The 22993-nt window shown below is 39.3% G+C and overlaps 2 protein-coding genes across 11 annotated transcripts in view; one reads left to right on the top strand and one right to left on the bottom strand.

Annotated features, from left to right (window-relative positions):
- LOC111875739 (sialin) overlaps positions 1-16447 on the top strand; it is a 117094-nt gene extending 100647 nt beyond the window's left edge. For 6 of the 10 annotated variants that reach the window (XM_023872222.2, XM_023872223.2, XM_023872221.2 and 3 more), the window contains 8 exons: positions 1903-2139; positions 4633-4717; positions 5573-5793; positions 7800-7949; positions 9484-9616; positions 11240-11395; positions 12995-13080; positions 14895-16447. In XM_023872222.2, the coding sequence (XP_023727990.1) occupies positions 1903-2139; positions 4633-4717; positions 5573-5793; positions 7800-7949; positions 9484-9616; positions 11240-11395; positions 12995-13080; positions 14895-15110 (1284 nt within the window). In that variant the 3' untranslated portion in view covers positions 15111-16447. Of the gene's footprint in view, positions 1-1902; positions 2140-4632; positions 4718-5572; positions 5794-7799; positions 7950-9483; positions 9617-11239; positions 11396-12994; positions 13140-14894 lie in introns of all 10 variants that reach the window. The other 4 variants (XM_023872225.2, XM_023872227.2, XM_023872229.2 and 1 more) reach the window with 4 other exon arrangements.
- A 1120-nt stretch (positions 16448-17567) lies between these two features.
- On the bottom strand, positions 17568-18561 carry LOC111875755. Its single transcript, XM_023872253.1, has 2 exons — positions 18267-18561; positions 17568-18178 (listed from the first exon to the last, which is right to left on the bottom strand). Exons 1-2 carry the CDS (start codon positions 18559-18561, stop codon positions 17568-17570), a joined length of 906 nt encoding a protein of 301 aa, XP_023728021.1.
- Positions 18562-22993: the final 4432 nt, after the last annotated feature.

Here is a 22993-nt window from a genome sequence, read left to right as displayed (position 1 = left end):
CAAACAAATAACAAAATAATTAAAACTAATTGTTTATGTTATGCTCCACATATCCAGAAACTGTATAAAAGGAATTATTCATAAGATATAAAGACAGCTTATTTTTAAAACTAATTCTATCCTCTTTAAGGCTTTGAATGGTTATGGGCATGTTATGTACTTTCTGAAAAGTAGAAAGATTTGAGTTTGGCAAATATAATTGCTTTCAATTTCTTGTATTCAAACTGTGAACATCTAAACCTGAACAAAATTTAGTTTGATTATCAATCACAAACATATGGACCACTGAGGTCTAAGTGCAAGGGCCGAGTAGGCCTACCCCTTCATACATACAATACAATACAATCACAAACATCATCAACGAGAGAATGTATTCACATGACAATGCCAGTATATTCAAGTTCTTAAAAAGATCCCTACATGAGTCTCTAGGTCCCACTCAAGATATAATCCTTATTACTTTTTTTGTAATTTAAAAACTCTAACATTATTCGTTGAGTTGCCACAGAAAATTATTGCATACTTAAGAATAGAGTGGAAATAAGAAAAACACCATTCGTAAAATGTTTTTACTCATAAAATAAGATAAACTCCTAATTACAAAAATAGCTGAACTAAGTTTAGGGAGAATATACTCTACATGACTCTTCCAATCCAAATTCTTGTCAATTTGCAGACCCAAAAATTTTATCACAGGAACTTCATAAACAAATTCCTGCTAGCAACTGCCATAGAGTTATAAGACTGTTTTAGAGCAAATCTGATAATATTAGTTTTAGTGATATTTAAGGCCAACTTATTAGCTGTGAACCAACATGTTGTTATTGCCTTCTGAAGATGGTCACAACTGACCGAAACATGTAAAGGCACTATATAAATATATACTGAGTCACACTGGATGGTGTTGTCAAATAATTTTATAAAAATATTAAACTGGTATAAAGTGCAAACATGTGAAGAATTTTGCTTATGAATGTAATGGAAACTTGCTGAAAAATAAAACTGGATCCATGTTTCAATAAGGCAAAAATTGGGACAGTTCAATAAGTACAGTGTTTGATGCTGTACCACCTGAGGATGACTGATAGGGTTGAAACATGTGGTGATTGTTAATAAAAATATTAGATACCCATAGAGCTGTAGCCAGACATGTTGGCGAATTATTACCAAGATGTGCTTATATTTAAGAGTTGCTTGAAATTTTTGTATTTGCAATAAATTTCTAACACTGTGTATAAGACTGCAACAGTTTGTCACTCTGAACTGTTCAGTGATTCAGACTAGTCCTAACTGAAATGTTGAACTGAAAATAGGTATAATTGCATCAATACTCATTCTCATGTTTATGTTATGACAAAAGTTCAGTTGAAAAAGTAATCGCTGCTCATGAGTCTCAAGCAGCTTGACGCCAAGATGAAATGATTGGCGGTAAACCGCCAATTGTAAAGTAACTTTTATTTTGAGCAGTTCAGTTGAGTGAAATGAAGTGAAGTGAAGTACTTGGCTGGTGAGTGGGAGAGTTCAGTTGCAAGATATTCGCCGGACAGTAATGACGTGAGCATGGGAAGCTGAAGAAACTCCACTGTTAGATGCCGTTCCTAGAGAATGGCTGTTGGAGACACTGCAGGCTAGAAAAGGCATAGTGGGCACTGTGGTGATTTGTGAAGTGTGGAGATCGTCAGTAGCACTGTAGTTGCTTGTAGTTCCAAGTGGTGTGTCTTAAGTGGTCTTAAATCCATTCACCAATTTATACCCTGTCTGTAGTTACCCCTAAAATGTGGAAATATTCTCTATAATGTCTGTAGTATTATTAGGTGCAAAAAAACTCGTCACTTCTTGTGCTTTTTATGTTGTATAATTTGTATTCCATTGTGGAATATAATTTTGTGTTAAATTTTGCAGGAGGAAGGCGAGTTCGATTGGGATGCAACCACACAATCAACCATCTTGGGATCATTTTACTGGTGCTACATTCTTTCACAAGTAGTTGGAGGTATACTGACGCAGCATTTTGGTACCAAGACAGTGTTTGGTTTCTCTCAGTTCATCACGGCCATATGCTCACTGCTTATTCCCACAGCAGCACCTCTGCACTATGGTGCTGTTATTGCATTACGTTCCATTCAGGGTATTGCATCGGTGAGTTGTTGTGAATGTTCCAGTATTAGCCTGTGTTATGCCACAGTACTTTAACCTGGAGCTGTTTACTAATTTAAACATAATTAATCTTCTTGTAGGAAATTGTGACGAGAAGAAAGAAGCATACCAATTAAAAAACATTCCAACATGTACTATCATCAGCTGACATTTCATCCATTGACAGAGTTTCATTGTTTTTGTCCTCCCTTAAGTCATACTCTTGTATTTGTATCTACTCCTTCCCACTTCTCATTTGTATATCTTCTGTCACTTGGCGTCACCACCTTGTACATGGTCACTCCTGTGACCATTTATTCAGCTGTTTCATAATTGAAACTCCTGGCCAACAAGCCATGTCCATTCCTCTGCATGCTTAATTTCATCTGTTGTTATAGCTTTTGTTCATCTGAAGCCTGAGATTTATATTTAAAAGTTCATTTCCTTCCTCACAGAAAACACACTGCATCTCTGTTACAAGGATCAGCTAGTTAATGGAAATAATCGCTGTTTATTCAAAGAATCATATAAAACATGTGCAGTCAATGGGCAGGGGGCACGCGGTAGCATAGTTGGTTGAGGCACTATGCTACAGGCTGGAAGGTCGCAGATTCAAGTCCCGATGAGGTCATTTAATTTTTTTCAATTGACCTAATACTTCCCGCCAGACTATGGCCCTGGGGTTGACTCAGCCTCTAACAGAAATGAGTACCAGGAATTAATTAAATAATTTTCCTGGGGAGTAAAGCGAGGCGGGCGCGTAAGGCTGACAACCTTACCGCCATCTTTGAGCCGATTGTCTAGATAATGTGCTTTAAAAGCTTAATGTTATGGTTCAAAATCTTATCACTCGTTCATTTTTTAATGCTTTATGCAAATAAAAATGTAATTGCATACTTTTCTTGTGTTTTTGAGTAACAGTAATGAATAAATATTCAACATTTGATTAAAGAGCTCCAGTTTGGCTACTAAACCAATATCCATCATCATCACTTTTGAGTTTACAGTAGTTTACAATATATGCTGATATGTGATGGTACATCTTTTCACACCAGTTCCCCTTCCATTTTACAATACTGGAAAAGAAGGCAGAGATTACAAAATTTCTTGGGTAAGAGGCCAGAATAACTGTGTCCAAGAATTAATCCTTCCCTATCCTCTGTTGAAGGCTTCCAGCATCAGAATTTACTTTACAGGTCTACTGTCATAAGCTTTTCTTCACTAATGTTAAGAATTTATCACCACATTATGATCGTGTGCCAAGTATTATGTCTTTGTACTTTACGATCTTTGACATGTCTTCTGGTAGCTTTTCTTAAATTTTTGTACACTGTAATATGTAACTGATAGGTATGAGTTTGTGAATAAAGAGGATTAGAAAGGGTTAAATAACATCGATGAAGATTTATAATAAACTAGATTGCTAGACTGCTAAAGACAGGAATTGCACAACCTTGGAGGGACATTCTCCAGTTTTTTACGCTTGTTTGCATATCGTGATTGACGGTGATTATTTCTTTCCCACTTGTAGCCATTCATTAAATAATACAGAATAATCCAGCTGTATGGTTAGGAAAAAATAATTAATTTTATATAAATTAAATTATCTAAAAATTGATTTGAAGAACATTAAGGGAGGTGGACAAATATGAGACTGAATTTAAACAAGAGAATAGTATTAAGGTAGACCCTGGAGAAATAGATTGTTAAGATGTGAACAGGACTGAAATGGTTGAGGATAGGGTCATTTCATTTTCATTTCATTTATTTACATGTCAAAAATCCTTTACAAGGTCGTAAGACTCAGGATATAGACAATAGTCCAATATAACAATTAAATATAATAATTACAAAAAATATAATACATGTTAAAATATTTATGCAAACACAATTTTAAAATTATAAAACTTGTAATTTAACTTTTCACCAATTAAGTATTTAATCCCAATAAAATCAATTATCAATCTTCTTAACCGTGTAATCAAAAATTTCATCAATACCATAAAATGAATGTAAATGGAGAAATTGTAATAGTTCTTTCTTGAATCGATTTTTGTTTTTGGATAACTGTTTTATTTTGCGTGGAAGACTATTATAAATTTTGATTCCAAAATACTGTGGACCTTTCTGAAATGCTGTTAGATTTGATGAGGGGAGATGCAAATTTGAACTATTTCTTGTTGCAGTTGTATATATATCTGAATTTTCTACAAATAAATCCATATTATTAACTACAAACATCATCAAAGAATATATATATTGAGAAGGCAGTGGTAATATTTTCAATTGTCTAAAGATTTTTTTACATGAATCTCTGTGGACTTCTTTGGACAGAGCTCTGTACCTCTGGATTCCATAATGGGACTTCCTGGTTTTCTTAAATTGCTCTGAAACTATTCAGAGTAGGCTCTGTATTATGGAATTATAAAAGACTAGATAATAAAGCTGTATTTAGATTATGCATGGTTAAAACAAATGGTGTATTAACATTTGCAGGGTTTAACATGGCCGGCTATGTATGCAATGGTTGGCCACTGGATACCAGCTATTGAGAGGAGTCGCTTTATGTCTTCTTTCCAAGGTAAAATTAAACTGGAAATATATAACTTTAATACAAGTTTCGATGTTTCACAGCAGTGAAAATGTTTTGAGTGGGCCATAAAGGTTGTAACACCATGTCCTATGAATGGGCCACCAACATGTCAAAGGAACATGCTGCCTCACCTTCATCTGAGAGCACTGTTATTCACTTGCAAGACAACATGGTATCACAACTCAGAAGAAAACAGTCTGATTTTTCTGTTATGGAGTTAGTGACAGGTACAGTTAGTTTTGCAGGCAGTATGTTTATGTACCGATGGTTGCATTGTTGGTAGTCCTGACTAGATGTGGAAGCACCTGATTCTTCAGCCTGAGTTTGTTCTCACAAAATCGCACTGGGAGAATCAAATGTGACATATGATACAAAATTGATTTTTTGTATGATTTTCCTTTTTCACCAGTTACACTATTACAGTCTAGTTTGTCTCATCAGAATGTATATAAATAAAATTCTGTTAGAATAGTTCATCATCAGAAAAGGTCACCACAATGGTAACATACCTGATTTCCATTGAGGAAGTTCTCATTTGCAGTCCTGCCCTTGAATGAACTATTATGGTTAGTATTTTCTTTCTCAGTTCCTTCATGAAACTGCAGTGATAGCATCTTAAAATATGACATAATCACTTCCTCCCAATAAGAGCCAGTACATTATCTTATATAATGCTGTAGAATTTCAGCAGTAGACAACAGAAGAACCAACTGTACTCAATGTGTAGAACAGGTACTTTGATAGAACTTATTTGGGGAGGGTTGGGGTGGCAGAACATAAAAATTCTGCAATCAAGATTTCTTGGATTATTTTCCATGCTTGTAACTTGTTTGTATATAACAGGTTTCAGTTTTGGAATTGGTCTTACATATCCACTCTGTGGGTTCCTGATTGCACACTTTGGATGGCGAGTTGTGTTCTATGTGACTGGCAGTGTGGGTATTCTGTGGTGTTTAATATGGTGGTTGCTTGCATTCGATACACCAGCTCAGCACCCTCGTATTACACCTAGTGAACGACGATACATCGAAAGCAACGTTGGAAATACAGTCGTAGGTGAAAAGGTAAGTAACCCTTGTTTAATTCCCAGAACATAATGATACCTGTTGAACAAATGCATGTAATATAATATAAACGTAACTTTTTAATCTAATTCTCTTATAGTGATTTCAGGTCTCAATAAAAAATGGTTGTGTCATGTTACAGTTGTGTCTGTTGACCCAAAACAATACCTTTTCACTTCTATACCTTTTTCATACCTTCTTTATAATTTTTGTGAATCATAATGTAAGAATATGATACTTTCCTAGTGAATAGTTTTATTCTCATGATGACAATGAGTATGTAAACGTTGCATGTTTTACAGTAACCACTGCAATAAGTGGGATTTGCATGTGATGTAATTGCAAAGTCCCTTTGTCCATTTGTCTGTCCAACCCAGCCTGCTTCTCCCAAATGGCACAGAAGACAGAATTCCTTATAGTCACCACTTAGAACCTCAAGTCCAACATACTGCATTTACATTTTACAAAATATGTTCTGTAGAAGTCTAAGATACCATAATTAAATGCTCACCTCCTATTTATGTACAGACTTTTCCAAAGTTGTCTCTTGCAAAATAATATATGTAACCTTGAATGGATGAAAGAGCAGTTGAAGTGGGTGGGTGAATGAATGAGTGAATGACTGAATTAATTAATTAATTCACACTGAATTGAGATAACTGAAACTATGAAGTAATACGTATGTGAAGAATTGAAATTTCGATTTCCTTCTGGGCAGCGAAAATTCTTACCCACCCCTCCTCTAAATAATCACATACACTATAAAGAGAAGAATGTTTAATTAAACCAGTGGTACATGCAACTATTAACATTAAACTGGAACCAGTTAAGATGGGTGACAACTATTTTCAGGACACTGTCACCTGAAAGTACACCTTTATAGATCTGGACTAACCTACAATCCCATATGTGTAAGGTTCCGCCTGAACAAAGTTGAAGCAACCTCACATACCCTGGTTACTGAACACAGAAGAAGCAACCTCACATCCTATGTGATTGTGAGGCTATGCTTCACTTAAGATTTTGTCACTTGGAGCGTTACTTCAGAGAACCACATGAGTACACAGACAATGCTTTAAATAAGGCACTGCACTTCATTTGAAGTATGGGATTGTTGGGGGAGCTACACTGGAGTATGCCGCACCAGCCCATGCATCATAACCATTTGTTGATCTGTTGTGTGCTCCCTCCAGTGTAGCTCCCCCAATAATCCCATACTTCAAATGAAGTGCAGTGCCTTATTTAAAGCATTGTCTGTGTACTCATGTGGTTCTCTGAAGTAACGCTCCAAGTGACAAAATCTTAAGTGAAGCATAGCCTCACAATCACATAGGATGTGAGGTTGCTTCTTCTGTGTTCAGTAACCAGGGTATGTGAAGTTGCTTCAACTTTGTTCAGGTGGAACCTTACACATATGGGATTGTAGGTTAGTCCAGATCTATAAAGGTGTACTTTCAGGTGACAGTGTCCTGAAAATAGTTGTCACCCATCTTAACTGGTTCTAGTTTAATGTTAATAGTTGCATGTACCACTGGTTTAATTAAACATTCTTCTCTTTATAGTGTATGTGATTATTTAGAGTAGGGGTGGGTAAGAATTTTCACTGCCCAGAAGGAAATCAAAATTTCAATTCTTCACATATGTATTACTTCATAGTTTCAGTTATCTCAATTCAGTGTGAACCAGATACCTTTTGTGTACATTTGATGATTCATTTAGTGAAGTATTTTCATTTTTTTTTTTCTGATATAGTTGAATTTACATGACCATTTTACATAAGCTTATATAGTGAGTATGCTAATCAGAAATTGTTTCCCTTTCCATCCTTTTATCACTTCTTATCCTGTTCCAACTCTCCTGCTATTTAATTTCTGCCTGAAGTTCTGTGCATTGTTACATTGAGTTTTCCTTCTGTTTCTTACTTACTTGTGTATGTTAATTTTTTATTAGTTTGAACTTTGTTTTCTTTGCCCCGTTCGTCCCGGAATGTGTTTCTGTTGTTACAGGGTTTGGTAGTTCCATGGCATTCCATTTTGACGTCACTACCAGCCTGGTCAATTGGCATCACAACATTTGGACGCATTTGGATTCATTATACTTTCATCATTCCTGGGCCCATGTACATGAAGACTGTTCTTGGCTTCAGTATTCAAAAGGTATTAAAAAGTGAAACAGTTATTCACTTTCAGGTAGTAGAACCCAAAGGTTTAGTACCACTAAATACCAAAGCTCATCACTGGACATGATCCTGAACTAGTGGCTGGGAAGTGGCTACCTCCCAGCCATACAACTTAAGAGCGGCCTTAATTCAATCTCTCTTCTCTTCCTTGATCTTCCAATTTGTTGTTTTTAGCCAGTATTCTGTATGTATTGTGGGGTTTTATGTCTTTGTTGTTCGTCATTACTCCGATGACAACCCACTTCTTCGGAACAGTTTGTTGGTCCTGAAAAGGACCGTGGTTGCTGAGATGTTTGATCGGTGAGGTAGTGCGGTGGGTGCCGGTAGGAAGAGAGGTTAGTTGCGGTGATTTGACTGGCCACAGCGCGGCCGTTGCTGGAGGTTGCTTGGTCGCCATGCAGCAGCTGAGTTGAAGTTGCGTGGTCGCGCAGCGCGGTTGTAGGAGTGATGAGGCAGTGGCTACGCCAGATGCCCAGTGGGTCGGACAGGGACATGACCACCGGCGAGTCCAGGTGAGGTGTTCCAGTGTGTCGGGTGTGAGAGCTGGAGAGCCAAGACAGTAGTGCCTGGCGCAGCGTGCCGATGCCTCCGAAGACCGAGCACTGGCGACAAAGCCTGCTGGCTGATGTCGCTCGAGTGTGGCTTGATCGTAGACTGAAGTCGGACTGATGATGTCGGTTTGCGGCTGCTCCTTTTTATACACTGCTCGGTGGACGGAGCGAAACTTGAAATTGAGGAGGAAGAATTTGCAGGGCGCTGATTGGCTAGTGCGCGTGATGATGTAGTTGTTGGGCTAGCAGTGAGCGCAGTATAAATGTGAACGTTTGGAGCAATTTGATTGGTTAGCGCGCGTGGTGGTGAAAAGTGATGTGAAGAGTGTGCGTTGCAGAAAATGCATGATAATGTGGGATGTTCCCACAGTATTTCATGTTTCTTTATATGTTGTGGCCCCCTACATTTTATAGCCTTAATAATGCTAGATGCCTTCTAGAAATTAGGATGATGCTCATTGTGTGATTTTATGAAGTGTGCTCTTATTGCAACCATTTCTGGTGAGTGAGTGGGTGGAATCTCAGCACTTGGTTGGGGGGGGGGGTAGAGGGAAACCATGAAAAACCTTAATCTCCAAACCAAGATTTGAACCCAGGACCTTCTGAATATTAAACATAATTTTTAATGACTCAACAGCAACTTCAAGTGAGGAAGGAAGTTAGTAATACAGTTTAATATTACTAAATATAGAAAGAGATAGACCATGTAGGTAGAATTGGTGAAGACAAGGGGTCTACTATAACATGGAAAGAGGAACCTACAAGGTGATTCAAGCCTGTTAAGAAATGAAACTGAAAGCTTTTGAATATATAGCGCGTGCCATAGTTGAGAGACATGGAAAGATCAGTCACACCAGAGGTCAACAGAAAATAATGCACTTAGTGTATAAGTATCCATTTGTTAAAAGTTACTTTTTATTTTCTTTAAAAATATTCAGATAAAATACATGTTCATTTCAGAATGGCTTGATGTCTGGAGCACCATTCCTGTGCAGCTATGTTTCATCTGTCCTATTCTGTTATCTGGCAGATGTCCTTGTAAACAACAAGCTTCTCACCCTAACCAATGTTCGCAAGCTGTTTACTGCCATGTGTAAGTACTGTTCAGTTACTTAACTTGGTCTTTATATCTTAAAAACCATATGTGACAATAAAATAGTAATGCTTTCTACTCTGTTATGTATGTTGGCAAGCAATTACAAGTAGGAGCAGAATATTGCAGCATTAAACAGTAGTGGAAGTTGTTCTGAATCAGTATTTTGCTGTGTCTACCATGCCCAAGAAGAGTGTACCTTTAGATAGCAGCACTGTTTAGTGCATATTCTTGTTCTGTTAGATTTTGTAACTTGGTATAAGTGTAACTGTCTTTTGAGAACATTTCAAATTCACAGATTGCATATCTAATGAAATTGTGATTCCAAAGTGCGCCCTCAAGGGCATAATCCATAAGAGTGGAACACATGATTCAAGCAGAGTGCAAACATTTATGATGTCAATAACTGCTACATTTTCCTCGTGAATTTCCAATGGGCTTTTTGTTAGGTATATTATATTGGTGCATACAGACTAAAGTTCTTGATATGTCCAACAAAATCAAAATGTGGAGCCTCACTTCTACTTTGTTTTGTGATCCCCTGGCGAGGCCTTGTGAGGTCCATAAACAACACTTTGAGAACCACTGCATCAGCTTGTAACGTTATGAATTTTCATGTGTGCTCATCTTAAGGTAACTTAATTGTGTGTGTGAGGAGTTTTATACGTTAGCTGTTAGGAGCAGAAATACAATAGATGGGATGTTTGAGTCAGTATTGAAATGTGCATATATCTCTAGGTAGGAGTGCAACTTAGTGCAAATTGTTACTGTAGTAAGTTTAATATTTTTGGTACAGACAAAAGATTGTACAGCACAGAGATTATTTCTCAAGAAATTGTGTGTTCCAAATTATGTAATGATGTTGATAACCACAAGTTTCCTACTGAAATTTCAATTGTCTTGTGTAATATTATCCTTCAGTATTCCTCACCTAATAGAATGCAGGGCTGTGCATAATGTAGGAAAATAGGAATTTATATTCTCTTCTTTCATCTGTCATAGTAATACACTTTTACTTTAACTGTTAACCTCACTTGACTGTTGCAACACTGTGTGTACTTGTAAAACCAAATGTCACAATGTAGCAGTTCATATTTTGAGGTCCCTGCTTAGAATCTTCTCAAAGAGATCAGTGATCCTGAAACAGGGACAGGTGAGGAAGATTTTCATGTCCTTCAGTACAATGGCAGCATAAGCAGTGACCAGTCTCTCCACCATTCTTACCAACTCATTGAACAGACCGATGATAACAGCAGTGCTCAAGACTTACAAATTTTGGCTGGGTTACCAGCTGTTATAACTGAGGTTCTTGATAGTTTTCCTCAGTTTCTCCAACCAAATATTACAATAATACTTCAAAACGGAGAACATCCCCTGCATCTGAATTGTCTACCCACTCACCGGCCAAGATCCTGGATGTTTTATAACACTGACAGTTAATAAATCATCGATGTGTGACCATAGAATCATTCAGTCCACCCAACTCAATATTTATAATCATACGGTACTATATAACTTATGCAGCTGACACAGAATTGTTGAATAAATGAAGAAGAAACATGTCAGCAGCTGAAGCTTGAAAAGAAGCAGTACAAACCAATACATTTGCTACTTTTGTTCCAGCCCAGATTGTGCCTGGCCTCTTGGTGCTGGCTATTGGTTACTTGGGGTGCAACATCACACTAGTCCTTATTGCTTGGTTCTGCGCTGTCACCCTTATTACTGCTTCATATGCTGGTGCTATGGCCAGTGTTGTGGACATAGCTCCGAATCTTGCTGGTAAGGAAATGTGGTTTGCATAATGATGTCTGGCCTATTCTCATTTTGTAATGGAAGGTACTCTTTATGTTTAATATATCATGCCTGTGTACCTCCTAAAACTTTAGAATCCACTGAAACTTCATGAAACATCATATGGACATCATAACAGCTGTGACACCTTCATATGTTTTAATTTCTTAGCATTAGTGATACCAACGTGGTAAGTGGCAGTGTGTAAATTTTGTTAATGTACTATTTTTTATAGGGCATGCAGTAGTGTAGTTGCTTGAGGCACTATGCTACAGGCTGGAAGGTCACGTGTCCAAATCCTGATGAGGTCATTGGATTTTTTTTTTCAATTGACCTAATCCTTCCAGCAGCACTATGGCCTGGGGTCATCTCAGCCTCAAACAGAAATGAGTACCAGGAATATTCTTGGGGGTAAAGAGAGGCCAGTGCATAAGGCTGACAACCTTGCTGCCATCTGTGAACCAATTGTCTGGAAAATGTGGGAACCTCAACGTCTCACAACCCTATGGGCCCCCATGACCTGTTACAGGGATACCTTTACTTTTTTTTTTTTTTACTATTTTATATACAGTCACTTCTTGCTGTACATGAAGATTATTTACATGTTTTTGGAATTAAGCGGTTGTCATATTAACACTGTTTTTTAAATTTACATGAATCCTGCAGAATTATGTGGTTTAAAAAGGAAAAGAAAGCATGAAACCACTTAAACCTCACCCTCTACATTAGGCATCTCAAGAGCCAAACAGCTGGCCAGAAGTGAGAGGGCTCCACCATCATAACCTACTGGGTTGTCTGACCCATACCCCAACATATCCAGTACCACTAATGCCTGCAGTCCACCTTTGGCAGCGTTCAACTTAATGTTAGCAAAACCCTTTATTTAAAAATTATACTATTATTGGAGATAGGCTTTGTAATGTCTTTATTATTATCAGTAACAAATAAGCAAAATACTATAAGCACAGTTTAAAATTGCACATTGAAGGAAAAAGAAGTTTGAATACTGAGGCAGCATTTTCTCTAACCCCTACCATTTCTTTTATCTCTTAGGGGAAAATTGGTTTTGATTTGCACACCCATTTTCAAGAGCGCACATGTCACTATCTTTAGAAATGACTACAGTGTAAAATTACAATGCAGTAATAACAAAATTTACATTTATCATTCAGACTCACAGCAGTAAATAATAGACAAATAAATAATAGCTAGGGATGTGAAATTTTATGTGAATGGAGATCATAAATGCACCTACAGCTATGTATGTTTCATTTTTGTGTGTCAGCTATTCATGAGAATGCTGATGCGCATAAGTTTGACATTAAATCTGGCAACTTAACTTAGTCTGTATCTTCTACATCAAACCATGCAGAGAAATAGATCAGTATGTTGTATAATTAGTTATTTATTCTTGTTGATAGCTTTGCTCTACAGATTGAGTTAATTTTAAGACAGTAGAGATTGTAATTTTTCATGTTGTTTATTTAAAAATTTGGTCACTTTGTATAAACGTGAATTATCATGCTCGAACTTTGCTCACAAAGTACAGATATGTCCATTATAACTGTAACTTTCATTTTTACGTAGGTCCAATTCTAGCCTTTGCTCAGACAATTCACATGACTGCAAGTTTCCTCTCACCAATTGCTGCTGGAATTCTGTTACAAGAAAGTGTAAGTCTACAGCTTTTCTCACTCTCCCGGATTCACTATCATAATCTAATGCTGATCAGGCAAGTGCCTTATAAATTCATATTTTTATATGCCTAGACACTGATAATGATCTGAAGATGTGGTTTATAATTCCTACAATTTTGACAGAATTTGAAGTTTTTAAACTCGAGTCATTTTTAAAGAGGTTGGTCTAGAAGTAAACACAGAGAAAACTAAGTATATGTTACTGTCTCGTCGCCAAAATGCAGGGCAAAATCATGACATAAAGATAGGAAACATGTTTTGAAAATGTGGCGCAGTTCAGATATTTGGGAACAACGATAACAGATAGAAACCTGATTAAGGAGGAAATTAAGAGGCGAATGAACTCCAGAACCTTTTGTCTTCTTGTCTGTTGTCCAAAAACATAAAAATTAGAATATACAAAACTATAATTTTGCCTGTGGTTCTGTATGGGTGTGAAACTTGATCTTTGACATTAAGGGAGGAACATAGACTGAGGGTGTCTGAGAACAGGGTGTTGAGGAGAATATTTGGACCGAAGAGAGATGAAGTGACAGGAGGTTGGAGAAAACTGCATACTGAAGAGTTTCATAACTTGTACTCTTCTCCAAGTATAATTAGAATGATAAAGTCAAGGAGGATGAGGTTGGCAGGTCGTGTAGCACGAATGGGGGAGATGAGGAATGCGTATAGGATATTGGTGGGAAAGCCGGAAGGAAAGAGACCACAGGGAAGACCAAGGTATAGGTGGGTGGACAATATTATAATGGATCTTAGAGAGATAGAATGGGATGGTATGGATTGGATAGATCTGGCTCAGGATAGGGACCAGTGGAGGGCTCTTGTGAACACGGTGATGAACCTTTGGGTTCCATAAAATGCTGGGAAATTCTTGAGTAGCTGCAGAACTGGCGGCTCCTCCAGAAGGGCTCAGCTCCATGAGTAAGTAAGTATGTAAGTCATTTTTTTTTTACTTAATGCAATCTGTTATATCCAAAATACAGTAATAGTTGAGTGTCTGGCACCCCCAGGACCAAAAGATTGCTGGGTATAGTAATTTTCCTGATATTAATAAGTTATATGTAATGTGTGTGTGTCAGTGTACCTAGTAACTTCATGGACAGGCCTAACCATTTAATTTGTCACTTGATATCCCATCCTGTTCTATCTGCTGCACTTTCTGTTCCCTTTTTGTCATATAGTGTACATATAGCCTTAAAAATCCAAAGAGACTCCAGTATATCACTCTTTTAGTCTACATATTCACAGTCAGTTTCCAGTTAATAGAGGTTTTTGGATTATCCAGTGCTGAATATCACAGCTCTTACTTTAATTAAGAGAGATTAATTTGTTCCAGTATCCTGTTATTAAGGAATACTTACATCTGAGTTCTTGTAAAAAAAATAAACATAAAATTTCAGTCACAAAACCTAAAGAAATCAGAGCTTTTGGAAACACTAGATGCAGATACAACAATTATATTGAAGTGGATCTTAAACACATAGGGTGTGAGGGCATGGACAGGATTCAGTTTGCTCAGGATAGTCCAGTGGGGGGCTCTTATCAATGTAGTGATAACCTTAAGGATCCATAGTAGGTGGGGAATTCTTTGACAAGATGAGTGTTTATGTTTCTCAAGAATGCCTCTGCACCATAGCATCAGTGGGTAAATGTGTGAGTTGCAGAAACTAATCCCCTTTCCTTTTCACTCTTGCTCTTCTCTTGCTCCCTCTGTTATCCATTTGGCATAATTTACTTTGTCACATTGCCCTGTGTATAAATTTATGGAAATTGATATTCATACCTTATAGCAAACTCTGGAGCAGTGGCAGCAAGTATTTTGGTTGGCAGCGGTCATAAGCTGTGGCACATACATTTTCTTCCAAGTGTTTGGGACAGCAGATATTCAAGTCTGGAATTATCCCAACCAGAAGATTCCTGTCGACCTAATTCAGCCGCTGCAACCAGCGAACTGTAAGCAGAATGGAACAGCATTTAAGGAAAATGGTGAAGCAGCAGAAGACTGACCAATCACATGTATTGGCATGCACTTGAATTCCTGATGTGAACTGGCTTGTACTGTATGTCTTATAAAGACTGTTAAGCTTTGTATACTAAGACAAGGGATGGGAAGAGCCATAGGGGATGAAAGGAAGTGCCTTAATATAGGAACACAAAGTGTTATCTTCTTAGTTATGATTTAATAAAGATCCTATATTTTGGGGAGATTTGAGATTCTCATGACAGTAACTGTGATAAGTACTTATCTTCTGAAATGACATACTATCTAGTTTGATAGAAGCTTACTACTAACATTCCTCTGAAACTCTGGTAAACTTCTGCAAAACGACATAGTGTCATGTCCCAAAAGGTAGTACTCTTCCTCATCTATTGTTCCTTTATGCTCAGTTTTAATGTACTCACTATCAGTTTGAAATGGTGCCCTAACAGTTATAACTGGTGAGAGACGTGTGTTTTCATGAAAAATAATGTCCTGACAGTTTAATTCTCTGCTGTGCATAATGTGGTAAACCAGCTCTGCAGTGCAGAAATTCTCTTAAAAACTGGTAATTAGTTAGCCGGTCAAGAAATTCCTTGTTTTTATGAAACTTGGATGTTTACAGATTCTTCACAGAAGTCCACCATTGGACCCTATCCTGAGCCAGCTTAATCCAGTCCACATACTCGCATCCCAATCCACAAAGTTCCTTTTTTGGCCTATTTTCCTTATTTTTGGAAATTAAAGAAGACTTGTGAGATGACCTTGCTCTATTTTTTTAGCTTGCTTTCCTTATTTGTGAAAAGAAAAGAAGGCTTATGCAATCACAATGGTCTTCGTATTNCCCCCCCCCAGTGAACTTTTGAGTGGCCGAACCAATCTATATGAAACCTTGTATATACATCATGGCATTTGAACCCATCCCAATGGCATGCTTCATAAATCCCTCCAATCAGCCTGTGTGTTTTATGTGTTTATTCCCTCTATTGCTGTTAGGCAATGGCTGCGTAAAAACGTTACCACAGCAATGAATATGCATGCAGTAATACAAGAATCGTTGTACACATCATTTTGTATGTGTTCCATGTCATATCATGGCGATAAGTAGGTGATTACTTCATCCCAGAACTACTTCTTGTTATGAGATAAGTTTTGTATGCAACCTCTAATTTTCTCGTTTTCTATGCAGCCTGTGTCATGTCAAAAGGAAAGAGATGATTAGTTCTTTCCAGAACTCCTTGTTATATTATCCTCCCATCTATACATAGTTTTCCTTAGTGCTCTCTTACATGAATCTTCCTGGGGGTAAAGAGCGGCTGGTGCATAAGGCTGACAACCTCACCACCATCTGTGAGTCAGTTATCTAGAAAATGTGGAGCCTTGACATCTCACAACCCGATAGGCCTCCACTGCCTGTTACAGGGATAGCTTTACTTTATTTTTACCATCCTTGTGTATGCTGCACGTCTTGCTCACTGCACCCTCCTTGATTTGACCCCTCTAATAAAATAACTTGGTAAAATTTGTCTGTTTGCTGTGCTTAACATGTACATTGTAAGAAGGAACATTACATTAAATGGAATGATAGCTTCAGGATATACTGAATTTAAATGGCATGTAAAAGATGAAGTCAAAAATATGTAACTATTTTTATTTGTTACAGCTTGTACTGTAAGGTTTTATGGCAATAAAATGACATCTAATAGAGAAAAGACGGCAGTTCTGTGATTTGGACTAAGATGGCATGTGTTGATCATGCAGTAGCAAGGGTTTTATTATGTGGTAAGGGTGAAATCAGTTAGTGTTAGACAATCTTTGGTGTAGCTGATACCAAACTGAATGACGTGTGATTACGGCTGTCTGTGGATGTGGTGGGCAGTGTGCTGTCACAAACTAAAATGACTACTCGTTTTTAATGGATATTTATTTATGAGAAGATATATATTAAATCGATAGGTTGATTGGTTGATTGATTGATGCACTGATAACTGCAAGCACAGGCCTTTAAGGGCCATTTGTCTAGTTTTGTGTTCTTTGCAGGAGCCTGATCTTGTTTTGCTGCCCCCACATCTTCCTTGTAGCAGCAAGTTGAAGGGATAGTAGCGAGTCTGACTGGTTAGCGCAGCCATGATGCGTGCACTGGCAGAGTAGGCTGTCTATGGCACATGCACTAGCAGAGTCAGTGCAGTGCTTGCAGTTGCGTTGAGCTCTTGCTGGCAGTGTATCCGAAACTGGTGCTGGCGTGCCTGAGGCCCGCAACTTTATACTGATGCCGCTAGGTGGTGCACAGACCAGTTGGCGATGGAGCTGCGATTATGGGCACTGATTGGATAGTGCTTGTGTTGGTGTCTAGAGAGCCAGGCTGCAAATTACGATGTATAAATATTGCCTCATCCTGTTACGTTGTGGGAGTTGTCAGACTGGTGAAATTGTGTGTTAGAATGTGGGAGGTTCCCACATAACCCCCCGCCACAGAGATGGTTGCTCAGATGTTGAAGCGAGCAGGAAAATGGATGTTGTGGCCGGAGTGTGCAGTTCTTGTGGCAGTCTGTGACTGCGTGGCAGGTGTTGCCACGGTCGGGGTTGTGTTGACTGGTGGGTTGAAGTTGTTGCTTCCATCATCAGTCCCACTGAGGAAGTAGGCCAGCTTTACCCTGTCATTTGACACCGTGACGGGTCTCCTGTGCATAAGGAGTTGCATTTTCTTCTCCCTCCATGATAGGACCTGGTGGGTGCCGCAGTAGGGGGGCTCTAAAGCTTGGCGTGTTGCATCCTGATGGAGGAAGACGTGGGTGCACTTCTCGAGGTCTCTATATATGAATGTAACCGGGGAGGTGTAACATGCTGCCAGAAGTGGTCTGAGGTGGGCCATGTGCTGGCGGAGCTTGGTGATGAGATGTGCTGGGTCCGCTGGGTCGGCAGCTGGAGCTAGTAGCTCACCATACACAAGCTCAGCTACTGATGCTTGCACGTCCTCTTTGAATGCCGTGTCGATTCCAAGGAGAATGAGGGGAAGCGTCTGAGTCCACTGATGGTCTGCGAGGCACATGATGACTGTCTTCAGTGTCTGGTGGAAACATTCCATGAGTCTGTTATCTGCGGGGTGGTGGGCAATTGTATGTGAGAGCTGGATGCCACACAGTCTGACCAGGGATTAGAAAAGCTGAGATTCGAACTGACATACCTGGTCGGTGGTGATGGCCTGTGGGCAACCGAAGCGGGATATCCAGCTGGTCAGTAGGGCACGTGCCAATGTTGGCTGTGATGTCTGGTATGGCGACGACTTCTGGCCAGCAGGTGAAATGGTCAACTGCAGTCAGGCAGTATGTGTAGCCTGCTGATGATGGAAGGGGTCCAGTGAGGTCTTCTGAGTGGTCAGTTCCCAATGCAGTATCCACCTCATCTACATTCACTTCAGATGCTAGTTTGATTTGGCGTTCTTTGAGTTTATCAATAATAGCGTCCAATGTGACTTTCATTGGCACAGAAAGTTGGGAGTTGTCACCCCTGAAACCGGCATAGGCTCTTAGTGGCTCTTCTCCTAAGACTATCAATGCACCCACACAAAAATAAAGCAGATTTTTTATTGAAGAAAGCAGTCTTCTGGGATTTGGCACCGTGTATATGTGGTGGTAACTGACGTTTCGGAGGAACGTATCGCCTCCATCTTCAGGGTAGAAGGAAAAATATAAGAAATCCGCAAGAGCTTTTACCGGTTCTCACGGTCTCTTTGCTTGTGGATTTCTTATATTTTCCTTCTATCCTGAAGATGGAGGCGATACGTTCCTCCGAAACGTCGGTTAACACCACGTATACACGGTGCCAAATCCCAGAAGACTGCTTTCTTCATAGTCACCGTCGTGAAAGCCTCAAATCTTACAGATTTTTTATTTCTTGTGAAATTCCTCCATATTTGATTCCAGCAAAAATGCCATATTGAACTTCTTTGACAAACTGGTAAGCAAGTTTTAGTTTGGATGACAATACAAGGAATTTGTTGAGAAGCTGTTCCCAAAGAATTCCAGATTGCTTGGAGATGGCTCATCCGATAACCTGGAGAGGAGTGAGACCTTTGAAATCAACTTGACTGCTGACTGCAGTCAGTTGTGGAACATGATTATAAGCTTGATCTGTCACACTCCTTAATTTCTGTGAAAGTTTGTCTGGATCCAACCCATCCTTGACTTTGGCATCAGTAAGGTTACTCAACTCACGTACTGAAGATTCTGATTAAGATGAAAGTAGTGAATTGCCCTGGAGTAATTGTCTTTGAATATCACCAACTCTTCTGTTCCAGTTCTGTGACCTAAAGTTGGATGATCTTGAGAGGGAAAAGGAGAGCAAGAAGAATAGCCCTTTATAACAATTTGAGATATCATCAGAACTTAGGGCAGTAGAAAAAAAAATATCTCCAGCCTTGAACAGAAGAGGTGTGAGTTGACATTTGATGATAATTCTATTAAGACCATGGTAAAATCCTTCAACTTGTGTATCAGTAACAGCGAAGACTGGGCGGTGGTTCCTGGAGTCAGGACGGGGAACCATGGAGTTGGGACTTGGGTCTCTGGAGCAGAGTCATGGGTCCCTGAGACTGGTGTGGAGACAGCCCTGCTTGGTGCTGAGTCCAGCCACCTGGCGGGAGAGGTCCTTGATCCCCTGCAGAAGTGCAGTGTTGTCTGCGGGTGGGCCAATGCTAGCAAGTGTTGGCTGGTATGGGACCTTGGAGATGCAATCCGCACAGCAGGCTGTGGTGTCCAAGCTGCTCTCAGGTTGGCCGACGAGAATGGCCTGCAAGTTGGAGGCAGCCAGCTGGACCTGATGGTCTGGAGAAGTCTTCTGGTAGGTCTGGGGTGAGGTTCCTGAGGAGTCTCAGAAACTGGGATGGCTTACAGTTGCCCATCTTGAGTGTAAGGAACTGGCCGGTATGTGGTTCTCTCGAGTGGGACAACCACCTTATCAGCTCTGTTCTCAGCATGGTGTAGTGGTCTCTTTCAGGCAGAGAGGTGATAATGTCTTATAGTTCTGTGGTGTAACGCTGGTCCAGTTGTGAGATGATGTGGTAGAACTTTGTAATCTCGCTGCTGATGCTAGCCAAGAAGAACTGTGCGTTGGCCTAGGCGAATCACATAGCTGACCACTCGACTCAGAACAGCAGGAGCCACATTGCCACTCGGGATACCACCGTTGATAGCAAACTGTGTGCAGCCTCCATGCTCCGTCGGGGTCACCAATGTGGGGTGTCGTCTATACTTGCTGGTACAAACATGTAACTATCACAATAAAAGTTCACTGCACTTAAAGCGGGGAGCGTGCCTGAGTAATGTCGGGAGAGACTCCTTTGGTAGTGGCTAGTACGGTCCGGTGATGAAGGTGCCAAGTGCAGGCTTTTAAGGGCCGTTTGTCTAGCTGCGTCTTTGCAGGAGCCCAATGTTCTTTTGCAGCCCTAGCATCTTCCTTGTAGCAGCCCGGTGTTCTTCCTTGCTGCTGCTCGGCAATTGCGAGTTGAGGGGGTAGTAGTGAGCATAGTGAGTCTGGCTAGCAGAGCCACAGTGTGTGCGCCGGCAGAGTAAACTGTCTATGGCAAGTGCGCTGACAGAATCGGTGAAGTGCTTGCAGTTTTGTTGAGCTCTTGCTGGCAGTGTATCTGTAATTGGTGCTGGTGTATTCCAAGGCCCGCATCTTTATACTTACACCTCTAGGCAGCATGAGAACCACTTGGCAATGAAGCTGCGATTATGGGCGCTGGTTGGATAACGCTTGTGTTGGTGTCTAGAGAGCCAGACTGCAAAATGCCATGTGTAAACATCACCTCGTCCTGTTATGGTGTGGGAGTCATCTGTTAGACTGGTGAAGTTAGAATGTGGGAAGTTCCCACAACACTCTAGTAAATGTTAGCAATACATTGCATGAGAGTGAAGTTTCCCAATATGCATCCTTTTAGCCATTTCACTTCACTCACTCAAGGAGCTGAGCCCTTCTTGAGAAGCTGCCAATTGTGCAGTTACTCCAGGACTTCCCAGCATTTTATGGAACCAAAAAGTGTATCACTGTGTTCACAAGAGCCCTCCACTTATCTCCATCCTGACCCAGATCAATCCAGTCCGTACCACTCCATCCATTTTCTCTAAAATCCATTTCAGTATTATCTGCCCACCTAGTCTTGGTCTTCCTAGTGGTCTCTTTCCTTTTGGCTTTTTCACTAAAACCCTGAATGCATTCCTTTTCTCCCCATTCATTCTACAAGCCTTGCCAATCGCATCGTCCATGACTTGATAATTCTAATTATACTTGGTAAAGAGTACAAGTAACAAAGCTCCTCATGCAGTTTTCTGCAACCTCTCATCTCGTCATCTCTTTTCAGTCCAAATATTCTCCTCAGCACCCTGTTTTCAAACACCCTCAGTCTATGTTTCTCACTTAATGTCAGAGACCAAATTTCATGACCATACAGAACCACAGGCAAAATTGTAATTTTGTTCTGTTCTAATATTTATGTTTTTAGACAGCAGTCGAGATGACAAAAGATTCTTGACAGAATGGTAGCAAGCATTACCTGAATTCAGTCTCCTCTTAATTTCCTCCTGAATCAGGTTTTGATTTGTTATAGTAGTTCCGAAGTATCTGAACTGTGCGACATTTTCAAAACATCTGTTAGCTATCTTTATGTCATAATTTCCCTTAGTGTGAAAAACTTTTAAACTCTACCCACCATCGTGTTGTAATTAAATATGTCTGACACTTCAAGGGGGCCATTGCTGCTGTTGCAGTGAATTTGTTGAAGTAGAAGTTTGACTTTTTTCCCTGAATGTCCCATATATGGAACAATGACTTTTTTTTTGTGTTTAGGCACTTGCTTTAATTCCCTTGATGCCTTCCACACCTTATTATAGAATATACAAATTATGAATGTATTTCTTCACCATGACATAAAAGCCCACTTTTGTTCTCTTAATGTCTGAAGTAGTGGGCAATAGAAGTTCTTTCAGTACTTACATATGTAGATTCTGTGTAAATCTTCGTTTTTAAGAACTTTAATCCTGTTATATTTATGATAATATATAACAATTTTATCAAGATATGATCTGTAGAAGTTGGCACTGCAAGGCTAGTGGATGCTTGGAGTTTCCGTATTTGAACTTGTTGATTACTTGTATGGTTTAGTTAATAAATTCATGTCTGTGATGCTGAAGGAGAGTATTTCTTTCCACAGTGTCTACTAAAAGTCTATAGGATTTACCTTGTACATTGTAACTGTACATCTGGGCAGAAGATCTGTCTGTAGCATATTGGAAGTGTTTGGCAAACTATGGCCCATGGGCCAGGGGTGGCCCATCAGAAATTAAGTGCAGCCCATGGTGACACTCAGATATCAGTAATATAGTCCTTTGGTATTTTTTTTACTTCTCACGCAAATACTAGATAAGGTATTTTAAACATGTAATAAATGAAATAGCGGTCCATTCCAGAATCATTTTGATGCATGTCTCAGCACCCTGAACATCATTCAGAATTTGGAATAAATCCAAATTAAGTATTAATAATGTTATTTTAAATAATTTTATATATATATAAGCAATTGGTGTACAAAATTGACAGCTATTTAATGAATCTCTATTGGAAATCTGCCCACTTCTGCCCTAGACCAACACTAATTGAAAGACTCTGAGGAAAAAGGATATAGTTTTAGTTATATGAGTGTATATTAAAATATGATATAGAAATTTGTGTTGAAACCACATCCTTCATGTGACTACCAGAACCTGTGGTGTGAATTTCTAAATCAGACATTTTAGCCTATATTTTTTAGTACAGCCTTCTTGTATGAAAACTGTCAGTTCTTTTTACAAAGAGAGAGTGTGAATTTTATTATATTTAGCTTCCTTGAAGTATGTATATGTCATTCTCATGATT

Source organism: Cryptotermes secundus, unplaced genomic scaffold, assembly GCF_002891405.2.
Source record: "Cryptotermes secundus unplaced genomic scaffold, Csec_1.0 scaffold603, whole genome shotgun sequence".
Lineage (NCBI taxonomy): Eukaryota > Metazoa > Arthropoda > Insecta > Blattodea > Kalotermitidae > Cryptotermes > Cryptotermes secundus.
The sequence above is the reverse complement of the archived record's forward strand: the minus strand, read 5'-3'. Positions and strand labels throughout refer to the sequence as shown.

What these genes read in the sequence shown, in the direction of transcription:
- LOC111875755 (XM_023872253.1), bottom strand. Translation starts at nt 18,561, where the DNA reads ATGAAAGTCACATTGGACGCTATTATTGATAAACTCAAAGAACGCCAA. An exon ending in AGGCCATCACCACCGACCAG is followed by an intron (nt 18,179 to 18,266) that starts GTATGTCAGTTC and finishes ACCACCCCGCAG; the next exon opens with ATAACAGACTCATGGAATGT.